Genomic DNA, 13,209 nt, shown 5'->3' with positions numbered 1-13,209 from the left:
AACTATTGAAAAATAATTCTTATACACATATCCTTGAGATATGTGAATTTTATAATTTAATTATTCTTTATTATTAAAGTTTGAATTAAATTTTTACATCAAACATACAAAATGTTAATTTTATTATTAAAATACCACTACATGGTTACCCAAACATTTATACCCTTTTCCTTTAATTTTTTACATTTGTACCGCATGCACACACAATAAATGATTTGTTGACACGTGAGTGATTGATGTATTACATCATTCTTTCTATATATCATTTCCCTCTTCTTTTTTTTCTCTTCTTTTTTCCTTTTATTTTTCATTTCTTTTCAGTTTTTTTTTTTAAAAAAAAAATATTAACCTCCATAGCTAAACACTTCCCCCTCCACGATCCCAAGTCGATTTCCCTCTTCTTTTGTTATTCAATTTTTTTTCAACTCTTATTACCGAATCCTATAACTGTTTTCCCTCTTTTTATTTTTCTCTTAATCCATATATAAATATGGTTGTAACTCGTCCTTCCTTTGTTCAAAAGAAAAATACTAAAATGGAGTTGAGGAAGATGACTCTAATTTTGCTCCTCCATCGTCGAAACGTAGGTGAGCTCCTCCAAAGAAGAAATCAAATGTGGTTGCCAGGAAAAAATTCATCAAGATGATGCTCGAAAAATGATTAAGATGGAGCTGGTCTTTGATCTCAGGTTTGTTTTCGGTTTCTTTTTCGTTTCTCCCCTTTTTGAAATTTTTTTCGTATTTGACATTAGTGTGTTTTGTGTTTATCGATTTTACTATTTTAGGTTTTTCATTTTAACATTTCTTTTAGTTTTGTTTGGTTTTTTAGGGCTTCTATTTTTTAGTTTAATTTATTTGTTCTTTTTATGAGTTTTTTATTTTCGTTTGTTTAGTCTTAATTTCTGTTTTATTTTGTTGTTTTTTATTTCTGTTTTTGTTTTTTTTAGATGTTTTATTGTTTTTCATTTCAGTTTCTTCATTTGATTATTTCTCATTTTGTAATAGTTTTTTCATAGTTTTTTAATAGTGTAAACACCTTCTGTATGTATTTTTTTTAATATATTTTTTGTCTAGTTGTTTCTTGTCCATTTTTATATCATCAATGGGTAACAATGAGATTTATCATGGATGTTGATGTTCAAAGAGTTTTTCCTGTATTTTAGTTTGTATACAGTTGCTTTGTAGATTTATTATAGTTTTGCTACTTGCATATATTATTTCATTATAAAACTAATATGCAACTATTTGTACAAAACTTACTATGTATAACTTACTATATAAACTATCATAAAACGATAATGTAACTATAAGGCAACCAAAACAAAAAATAAACAGACTTATACGTAATTGGTTGTACCTTAATTCGAATTTGCTCTTCTTATTGTGTTTTAAAAAAATATATTCCACATTGGAAACCAGTAATCAATCAAAATGCAACTGTATATAACGTAGATCTATTATTCATAAGATTTTTTTTTAAAAAAAATCACAGCATATTGTTTTGGATTCAGTGGGAGCTCCAGATCTATTTGTTACAGATCTACATTTCATGAATCTGGATTTCGATATTAGGGGGAGTTGTTTTGATCGAATAAAACAGAAAATAAATGTGTAATTTCAGTTTCTTCACAGTTTTTCTGATTTTTTTTCGTCATTTTCTGTTTAGATCATTGCAGGTCTTCTTTTCCAATTGATTTCGCCAGAATTAATGGTTGTATTTTCCTCGTTTTGGTTTTATTATGGTTGTTTTGCGGTTTTGAAACAATCGAGGTATGTTCACCTTCAACGTTCGCTCTGTACAGTTGAAGGCTTAGTGCATGTGGTATTTTTATAAATATTTGTATGTGGACTGTATAAATGTTTAATGGGCCGGTCCATAGTATTTTTGTAATTTTTTTTCCTTTTTTGTATTTTTCTTTTTTTTTTCTATATTTTTTTTGTTAAAATAAATTAAATAATTTAATTAGTTAGAAAATTATATATATTAAAAAAAATTCCAAATTATAAGTAATTTTATATAGTCAATTTTATAGGGAATCCTCTATGACAATACTTGAATACAATAATATTAATATTTCTGTCACTTTCCTCTCTTTCTTTCTCTTGAACTCTCACATTTTTTTTCTTTAAAAATCTCTCATTTTTTCACTCTATTTATTTTTTTTAAATACTTTTTTAAAGTCTTTTGTATATTTTTTTTTTTACCATTTTTTTCTCTCGTATTGTTTTAATAATTTTTATTAGTTTTTCTTTTTATTTGTTTTTAAGTAAATATATAATTATATAAAAGACAATACGGGCATACATGTGATATTAATTTTTTTTATGTTGTTATTCTTTTTTTTTTATATATATATATATAAATTTTTGTTAGTCATTATTTTATTTTTTTTTTCTAAACTTTACTTATTAGTATATAATAGCAGAGAAAATTAGATTAGCTTACTTTTAGACATGCCACTAATGACCTTACCTTCAATTAACAAAATTAGATCACATTATGTCCTTATTTAAATTCTTTTTTAATAATTATTTAAATATAATTGTTATATATATTACGAGCATTGCTATTGCGCACTAATAGTACCTAGCACTTTTTAAACGTGTTGTCTTGTGATTGGTTAGCCATACTATTTAAAAGTTATTACATTAAATTATATGAGAATGAGACTGATACTTAATTACACTAATAATAATATTGATATGTAAGAGGGTCCTAAGCACACTAGTGCATTTTAGTATTTCTCGTGTTTTTTTTTTTTTTTGTGAATATTAAGGGTGGAAAAACGTGTCATCATGTTGTGTTTATATCATATTTTATGTGACCTGTTTCTATATTTTGTGTCAGGCGTGTCAACTCGTTTTTGACTTGTGTCTAATTTTCTCAACCCTAACCCCACCCGTAAAAAATTATGTCGTGTGCATGTTGACCTACTTTAATTCGTTTTGCTATTATTGAAACTGAAATTATAGAGAAATGATAGATATATGTTGATTAAAAAACTTATATAAATATATCTATTCTATATAAAGTGTGCCTATATAACTGAAATTCTTGGTTTATGAGAAATTCATGAGCGACTTTTTATTTTTATTTAATAAAATAATAAAATATTATTTATATATAATAAAATAATAATAAAACAAATCTTATTAATATTTGAACTGATATTTAGTATATTTCAACTCTATATATAATCACAACTATAACTCTAGAAATTAAAAATATATATATAAAATAAATTGAACCTTAAACCGCATATACAATTAGTTTGTTGAGAGAGATTAGGAAAAGAACGAATTATATATGAAATTTTTTTTACCAAATCGTTTAGGTTTCCTCTAGCTATTTATCTTCATTTATATATTTTTTTTCAATCGCAGTCCACTCCCACTATTCAATGAACAGAGCAAGCAAATTCTTATTGCCGTCTAGATGGATGAGTGAATCTGCGAAAAATAGAGGATCTGACGCAAATTCGCTGTGAGAAATTCAAAAAAATCGTCCCCCAATTTCAGGTTCTGATCCAATTGGGTCTTCTTTTTATTCGTAAATCATCCCCCAATTTTTAAGATTAATTTTTCATTTTCTAACATTTTGAGATTTTTGTCTCCTTATTGAATCTTTTCAAATCTGCATTGTTTCTATCAAAATTAATGAGCTCACATCGTTGTTGTGTTATACGGAGACTAAACTATGCCATTTGTTATGTTTAACCTTCACATCAAAAAACATGTTATATTCTATATTTGGATTATGTTAAAAATTTGATCTTATGAAGAATACGTTTAATTAGCTTAATGTGTTTTACTATGCAGTATATTCATATACAGTCCTTCTTTTTCTTTTCTATCTTCGAAAAGATAGTTAATAAATATAATATATAACTTTTTTTTTTGAAATAATATATAGCTTTTTTTCACTCTCTCTAATATGAAATAACAAAAAGAAAAAAAAAACTGAATTATCCATGCGCGTTGGGTCCACATGAGTCAAAAAAATCATAAAATTATCCTTTACAAAAATGTACACTGATATTTTTTAAAATTTTTTTTGATGATCTTAAAAAATATTATAAAAATAATATCAAAACAAAAAAAAAATTACTTACCCTAATTTCGTTTTATCTTAATAAAAAAGAAAATTAATTTTATACACAAAAAAAAAAACATCAATTATCAAAAGCAATAAGACTAGCAAAAAAATGGACATGATTTTCACTTTTTGTCGACACTACCATATTCAATTTATCAACGAAAAAATGGACAATCCAAATATATGCGGACCCGGCAATAATGAAAAAGTTCAAAATACAAAAATTACACTATTGTTTCTATCGAAGCAAATGAAGATTGAAATCTACCAATGACTATGATTAGTTTTCTTATCTACAACTTTTAAACAAATGCTATCTTCAATTATCAATAATTTAGAGGATTTTTAATTTTCTTTTTATCTTACACCCATTTAAGTAATGTTTCTTTAAGTATTGAAACATTAATTTTTAATTTATTTTTGGATTAACTTAAGAACATATTTAAATCATCAAGCTTTCTTAAACACTAATATATTGCATTTGGTATTCACTTTTAATTGACAACATTATAAAATATAATATTTAGATACACATAATAATAATCTCACCTAATAATTAATAATATTTTTTCTTTAATTTTTAATTGTATCACTTTCAAATAACATAGAAAAAAACTAGCATAAATTTAGTATACGTGCCTCGCACGTAGTTTTTTGCTAGTATATATATATATATATATGTATATGTAGTTTTTTTATATATATATATAATAAAAATTAAATTTTTAAAATATTTTTAAAGAAAATTAAATTTAAATTTTTTTAATTTAATACTAAATTATTAAATATATATTTTTACATAAATATATTATTATTATTATTTTATTTTATTTTATTCAGAAAATTATATTAAATGTGTTAAATTTGTGTTAAACGACTTGTATCGTGTTTGACTCATTTTTATTTTATGTTAAATTGTGTCGACCCACATGTAATTTTTCCGATTTTAATCCATGAAATTTTTATTTGGATTGGTGTAGCTTGTCCCGTTTTAATGTTTTATCACTCTTAAATATATAGTATGGTGTGGTTGGGTAACCGTAGTTTGTCCAAATTGCAGTCGTGTGTGAGCGTACCCAATATAAATAGTATTATTGAATTAAGGGCAAAAATATCATTACACGTGTGTACACTTATCTTTTACGATGAAAACAAAACTTTGTAACTTAAATTGTTAAGGGCTGACGTGTGAAAGTTCAAACTTTCAATAGAAAGGTCATAAGAAGAGTACTAATAGATCTAAATCCACTAATTTTTTATCAATATCTTTTAAATTATTGTTTCTTATTATGTTTTTTTAGATAAATTATTGTTTCTTATTCGTTCATTAGTAAATTGTAACATCTCTTTTTTTTTTAAAGTATGTAACATCTCCTATTAATTAATATGTATAAATTTTTGGTATATTTATTAATATTAGAAGAACGTGTGTTGCTTGATACATTGCGTGGCTTGTCTCCATATTTCATTAATACACGAATCTTGATTTTTGAGATTCCAACCCCTCGTTAGTTTCTTTTTATTTATTTTTTAACACAATTTTAACGTTAATCAGTTTAATTAAATCTTCTTGCAAAAAAACAAAAAAGTTTAGCTGAAAAAAATAAAAATAAAATTAAAATTAAAGGTAAGAAAAAGCTTAATGGTGCTGAGGTGAGTAATTGCAAAAACGAAATATGAGAGTTTCCCTTTCAAAAATAAATAAATAGAACTTAAGATGGGTCCCACATTAACAATTAACAGAGGAGCATAAATGTTGGTACGTACAAGACAAAGCTACAAAAATGAGAGAAAAACATGCATAAGCATCCTGATCAAGAAAAAAGAGTTTAGTGTAAAGGCATATATATTTACGGGTTGTAATAGAGAAGAGGGTAAAGTAGCTAGCAAAGAAGAAAGAAGAGAAATATAGAATGGCAATTGGCAAACAATCAAGTAGCTCAAAGGAAGTGCCAAAATAACCCTCTTAAGTAGTCACCATCAATCAAATGAGGTCACAAAGCTTCCTTTTTCAGGATTTTATCTGAATCAAATGCTCTTACATCTTTCTCCTAACCAACAACTAGAAAAGAAACCGGATTAAGAAGAACATCAACAACTGAAAAAGCTGTTTATATACACATTTCATAACAGAAAGAAAAAAAAAACAACCTATGTATAAATAACAAGTTTTACATACATTCAATGGTAGAGAATCCATACACAAAGAGGAGCAAGTTCCTAACCCATTTGAAAGTGGCAAAGAGGGGGAAAATTTTTTGGGGGGAACTGAGAGAAGTGTTTTTTGTCCACCTTCTTCCTTCTTTCTTCTTTCTTCCAAAGAATTTATGGAGAAAAAAAAAATTGGGGGTTCCAACATGTTTTCTTGCTTGTTTGTTCTCTCTTTTTTACTGCTTGTAGCTTACTTCTGAGCCTTCTTTTATGCTCATCTCTACCATTTCAACTGAGCCAAAACCTCCATCATCAGTGGCAATGGTGGATTGAGAATCAATCCCTGAACCTGCTTGGATTTCCTTGAACATTGCCATTACCTGAATCATTGTTGGACGCCGCCATGGCCGATCATCTAAGCATGCACTGGCTACTTTCAAGTGTTGTAAGAGCTCAATCTCGAGGTTTGGATCTTCCTTCATGAGTTCTGGATCGAAAACATCACTGATCTTCAATTTAGCGTGCTGTTTTACCCACCCCACAAGATTGTTATCACCAAAGTCAATCGAATTCGTAGGCTGCTTCCCTGTAAGTAGCTCGAGCAAAACCACACCATAACTATAGACATCGCCTTTTGTAGAACATCTGAAACTCTGATAGTACTCTGGAGGGACATAACCTGGTGTCCCGGCCAGAGTGCTGACACTCAAATGGGTGTCCATTGCACTCATTAGCCTTGCCATTCCGAAATCAGAGACTCGAGCTTCCAAGTTCTCATCAAGAAGAACATTGCTCGATTTCATATCACGATGTATAATGTGAGGGATGCAATTGTGGTGAAGAAAAGCCAGTCCTCTGGCAGCCCCAATGGCGATCTTCCTCCTTGCAGACCAACTCAACTTGATCCCAGATTTCTTTGGGTCGTGCAAAACATCATCTAAGCTTCCAAACTTCATATACTCGTAAACCAAAAGCCTTTCTTCACCTACTTTACAATACCCAAGTAAAGGAACCAGATTCCGGTGCTTAATTTTCCCAATTGTTTCCATTTCAGCTGTAAATTCTCTATCACCTTGTCCGCTTATATGAATCAGCTTCTTGATGGCTACAGTGCTTCCATCTTTTAGCTGGGCCTTGTACACATCCCCAAAACCACCTTTTCCTATCAAGCTATCATTGTGGAAGCCATTGGTGGCCTCAAGGAGATCGGCAAAAGTGAGTTTTCTCAGTGGCTTGTCAAACGTTGCAAGGTGAATGCTCAAGGCTTCGCGGGTACCAGTTAGGTTCCAGCTCACATGACCAGGGCCCGAATGTGATCTACTATCAATATAAACGTCAAGACTGGATTCCTTCTTCTTCCTCCTTTTCTTGGTTTCAATGGCAACTATGATAAAACCAAGTATACAGAAGAGCGAAATCAGAAGGCCCATTGCCACACTTCCGGCCAAAGACGCCAGCCGGTGAGACTTCTTCCGGTGAGAATTTGCACCATTCCCAGAGTCAGCACCACAAAGAGGAAGAGGGTAGCCACAAAGTCCCGAATTGTTCACGAATCTGTATGGTGGGAAGGTCTCAAACTGACCCGACTCGGGAATACTACCGGTTAAGAAGTTGTTGGAGAGATCAATCTCCATCAACATAGAGAGCTGAGTCAAAGTCTGAGGAATCTTCCCATCAAGCCGGTTGTTTGACAGATCGAGAATGTTAAGACTTGTGGAGCTTCCCAGCTCTTCAGGGATACCCCCGGAGAGATTATTATGGCCCAAATTCAAGATCAAAAGATACCGCATTTTCCCCATTTCCTTGGGAATACTTCCAGATAACATATTATGAGAAAGGTCAAAGAAAATCATGGACCCGTCATGGTTAAATGTTGGCTGGATACTACCTCTGTATACTCGTGTGAAGTTGCAGGGGTTTCTGGTTGAAATTCTGTTCAGTTGCTCCGGTCTAATTCCTGCAAACTCGAGCAAGTTTCCAGCTCCATGGCACTCCTTGCTTCCATCGTTCTTGATATAAACATAAGTCTTGGACGTCATGAAGTTAACGGCTATGTTCCCAGACTGTTTGAAAAGCGCCGGAGGAATTGATCCATTCAAAAGGTTAGTATTGAGATCCAACCATATCAGGCTCTTACAGTCCCCAAGCTCTGGCGGAATGCTTCCATTGAAAGAGTTGTTGCTCAGCTTAAGTATAGAGAGACTTGGAAGCCGGCCCAGTCCTGCCGGAATCTCGCCACTCAACCGGTTATTCGACAAAGAAATCCAGTTCAGATTAGAGCAGTTGCTTAAACCCGAAGGAATAGGCCCGGTGAGTTCGTTAAAGTCCAGAATCAGATTCTCCAAAGACTGCATTTTGGAAAGCTCTTGTGGGATTTCACCATTAAGTTGATTCAACCAGATGATCACGTCTCTGAGCTTGGTCAAGGACCCGAAGCTTGGTGGGATTTTGCCGGTCAAATAATTGAAGCTCAAGTCTAGAGAAACAAGGTTAGAACAGTTACTTAAAGTTTCTGGAATAGTACCCGTAATAAGGTTGTTCTGAAGGCTAAGCTCCTTTAAACTGTTCCCAAGTCCCTCACAGAGACCAACTGGAATATACCCAGAAAAATTGTTGGAGCTCAGATCCAAGGATTCCAAGCTCGGGAGGTTCGACAGTGAATCTGGCAGCTTCCCGAAAAATCTGTTGTGAGAAAGAGCCAACGACTTCAACTTGGGAAGCTTCATGAAAATGGCCATGGGCAACTCACCGGAGAAGTTGTTCTTCGAAACGTCGAACGATTCAAGAGACGAGCAAGAGGTTAGTGAGTCAGGGATCATCCCAACAAGCTCGTTAACTGACAAATCGAGCTCGAGTAAAGTCGAGCAGGAATCAAACAAGCTCTCCGGAATCCCGCCACTGAACTTGTTGTCAGCAAGCAAGAGGAACTGCAAGTTTTCCATCGGGACATTCGGAACAGGACCTTCGAACAAGTTGATGGTGAGGTTTAAGAAGGCAAGGTTCCGACAACTGGAGAGAGCTCGGGCGACGTCGCCGGAAAACCTGTTGCCGGAGATGTCGAGGTGTTTCAGAGCCAAACAATCGCCAAAAGAGGGAATACCAAGTGAGATATTGTTTGACGAAAGGTCTAAATGCTCTAATTTCTTACAACCGGAGAAGCTCATCTCACCGTCGTCGGAGCCGGTGATTTTGTTCCCTTTGAGAGACAAATACTCCATCTCATTACACCCACCACGAGATAAGATCCAAGAGACGACGTTGGACCCTGAAATCTTATTCCACGAAAGATCCAAAGTCTGAAATCCAAACTTGAGGCCGGCCGAGCCTTTCGCCGAAAATTCAAGCGAGTTGGAAGATAGATTAAGAACCTTCAAGCTCGAGCAAGAACCCAAGTAAGAAATATCCGAAATGGGTCCATACAAGCTGTTCTGAGATAGATCTACGGAGGTGAGTAGAGAGCTACACTTGGATCCGTAAGGGAAGGGAGTAATGGAGCCGGTGAGGTTGGCTGATTTCAGAGTCAGGGACTGAAGACCATCGAGGCTCATGAGAAAGGAGTAAACGGCGCTTAGATTCGTGCTCAAGTAGACGAAAGTTAAATCTATGGCGGATACTCTGGTCCCACGACAAGTGACGCCATTGAAGGTACATGGGTCCTGGTTATGTAGCCAGTTGGAGAGGACGGTTTGGTTGGGGAGAGAAGCTTTGAAGCTCAACAGCTTCTGGATATCACTAAAACCGGCGGAGGAGGAGGCCACCGCCAACGGTGACTGGGGAGATAACAAGGTGATGATGGCGACAAGGAGAGAGAGTAGCGAAATGGCAGTAGAAGAGTGGGGTTTCATTGTTTTTCTCTTCTTTCTTATTTTAGTGTTTGTCGCTTCTCTCTCGATTGAGATTAGATTGAAGTAAAGTAGAAGGTTTCGGTTTAGGGCCGGATGCTTTCTGCCATTAGAGAAGGACAGAGGGAAAAGCTTTGGCTTCTGTATAGAAGGAGAGAGAGAGAGAGAGAGAGAGAGAGAGAGTCAAAAGTCGGAGTAAGGAAGATGAGAAGGGTATTTATCAAAGAGGAGAGAGAGAGAGAGGACTGACTACGAGGGAAGGAGGGGGCAATGCACACAGCTGTGCTCACATGCCATGTGACCCTCTCTTTCTCTCTCTTCTTTCTCTTTCTATATCTATCTATCGATCTATTTTAATATATATACTCATCTCAATCCTTTTTTTTCTCTCTCTAGAAAACCTTCACTTTCTCCCTCTAAAACCCACTTTCTGTTTTAATCTTCTCTTCTTTTCTTTTCTTTCATTCACAAACAATCATTCTCTCTTTATTTTTTTTGGTATATATAAAAAACTTGCTTTTCCAAAATAAAAATTTTGACTCAAAAATGATTTCTTTTGTTTTGTCTCTCTAAAGATTGAGCTTTGAATTTCTTCTTCTGTTTCTTTCTTTCTTCTTTTTTGAAGATTGAGTGAGTGGTGATTAGTAGTGTGAATGAGATTTGCTTTGTTCTCTTAATTAATCACTTTCCTAATTATAATTATTATTGTATTATTTTTCTCTCTCTCTTAAATAAACTTATTACCTTTTATTATGATGCTTCTCTCTCTAAAAAGGGAAATAATATTAACTGTTTGTCTCTCGTAGTCATTGCTTTCTTTTCTTTTTTTCTTTTACTTTTCTAGCGTACGTGTGATGAAAGATAGATAGATCAATCACTATCAATTAATTGTAGATTCCATCCTTATTATTAATTTATTATTGGAGACCTCTCCAGTCTCTCCTCTCTCTTGGGTTCATCAGATTCAAATTTCTTTTATTTAATACACTAGGGAACTAAGCCGCGCTTCGCGCGGTATTGTCAAATATTTTTAATTTTTTTTATATATATTTTATTTTCTAGTGAGTGATACAATTTAAAATATAATATATTTTTATGTATGTATGTATTATAAATAAATTAATTGTATTAAATTTAAAAACATAGTTTGCTATTTTTTTAAAAAAAATTTAAACTCATAGTTTGTTATTTTTAAAATATATAAAAAGATAAAAATTTTGTGATAAATATTATCGTTATTATTATTTAAAAAATATAATTTATTATGATTTTTTTTATTGTATTTTTTATTTCAAAAATTCATAATTTAAGTAGTTATTAATATGTATACTATATAAGTAAAATATTATAAACCATGATCATTTACTTTTTTTTAATGAAAATATAATAATTTGTTAATTCCTATTCTATTACCTTAATTTTTTTTTCTTATTTCATTTAATTATTATTAGATGTTGCTAATCAAAAAGATAATTAATTAAAACTTACACATAAATATTTGAAAAGAAAGAAGAAGAAGGCCTTGATTAAGACGCCCAAACTTTTTTTTTCTTCAGATGGTACAACTATAAACCCAAACATATTTAAGTCAAATATATAAATTTACAATAAGCATATCCATACTTTCAGTAGTTTCATGACAATAATTTTTTATTAAAAAACCAACTTGATCAATATTATTATGATTTAGGTTGAACATATGTAGTGATGATAGAGACTGCAGCGGATCTAGATTAGAGATGAGAAGAAATGTGAGAAAAATATCACAATAGCAATTAGAGTATCAATTAGCAAAAGAGAAAAAATAGCCTTAAGAGTATTAAGTTCTTTAGTACAAAACTTTATAACTCTAAAATAGTTGGCCAATAATGATTATTGTTAGTATATATACATATACATGAACAATAATATAAAGAGTCCAACATTTAATTTATTTTTAAGCAAATATTATGAGAATATAAAAAGATATAGTATAATAGATACATAATAATGCATATATTTATGTGTGGGAGTTATAAAATTATAAGACACTACCATAATGTATATATTTATGAGTGGGAGTTAGAAAAAGAAAATATTATATCATCATTTTTTTTATTAATTATTAATAAATCTTAAAAATTAAAATTATTTAAAATAATTATAACATAGATAAATTAAAAAAAAAAAAAACATGCCACATAAACTCTAAAATGCTTTTCTTTATATATTATACCACTTTTTTCTATTTATATGATAGTGGTTTAGTTAATAAATAAATATTAATAAATTTATAATTAATTAGAAAACTCTCAAGGACTATAGAATTACTATATTATTTGATGAAAATGATAATATCCATAATATTAGGTTAATATTGTTATATATATATAAAATAGTAATTTTGTAAGTTTGTCAAACCTTGAGTAATAATTATATTGCCAATAACAATCTTAAAACTATTTCACTTTTTTTTTTATCTCAATTTTTTATCATTAATATTATTATAAATTACTGAGTATTAATACTCATAAAGAATAATAATTGTCAAAATTACAAAAAAATAAAAATGGCATATAACTAATACTCATGTGCATATGTGCATTACTTACAATTCATATGTATGTGCACTACTTATTAAATTATTATAGGATAGATCATACTTTTCAATTTAAATTAATGTGCAATTATGTTACTTCTATAAATTAAGTGAGTTTACACATATTATAAATTATATTAGTGAAAAATTTGTAGAAAATTAGAATTAATTTAAAAATTAAACTACAAATTAAAAAAATTATAACATTAGAGCGTCATCTCGCTAACCCTATATATATAAATATATATAAACTATTTAAAGACTAAGAAGCATATATATTTATAGGGAGGACATATATATTTATAATAAAAATAAAAAAATTATAAAAATATAATTGATCTCTAATAAAATCTAATTTTAAACTTAATAATATATATCAATTGTATTAAAATTATTATTCTTTACAAATAAAGTTATTACATGATATATTAAATATATAAATATAAATAGATAGTATATATATTACAAATTATATATATGTGAGAGACTAATATTTTAAAATAAATTCCACAAAAATAAAACTTGAGTAAGGTTATTAACTAC

At 30.6% G+C, this 13,209-nt stretch overlaps 1 protein-coding gene across 1 annotated transcript; it reads right to left on the bottom strand.

Annotated features, from left to right (window-relative positions):
- Positions 1-6,084: 6,084 nt before the first annotated feature.
- Positions 6,085-10,698, bottom strand: LOC115715238 (systemin receptor SR160). Its single transcript, XM_030644076.2, has one exon. The coding sequence runs from the start codon at positions 10,089-10,091 to the stop codon at positions 6,483-6,485; it is 3,609 nt and encodes a 1,202-aa protein (XP_030499936.2). The 5' UTR covers positions 10,092-10,698; the 3' UTR covers positions 6,085-6,482.
- Between the last annotated feature and the right edge of the window lie 2,511 nt (positions 10,699-13,209).

This window comes from Cannabis sativa, chromosome 4 (genome assembly GCF_029168945.1).
Source record: "Cannabis sativa cultivar Pink pepper isolate KNU-18-1 chromosome 4, ASM2916894v1, whole genome shotgun sequence".
Classification (NCBI taxonomy): Eukaryota; Viridiplantae; Streptophyta; class Magnoliopsida; order Rosales; family Cannabaceae; genus Cannabis; species Cannabis sativa.
This window is presented reverse-complemented; position numbering and strand designations above follow the sequence as displayed.

What these genes read in the sequence shown, in the direction of transcription:
- LOC115715238 (XM_030644076.2), bottom strand. Translation starts at nt 10,091, where the DNA reads ATGAAACCCCACTCTTCTACTGCCATTTCGCTACTCTCTCTCCTTGTC.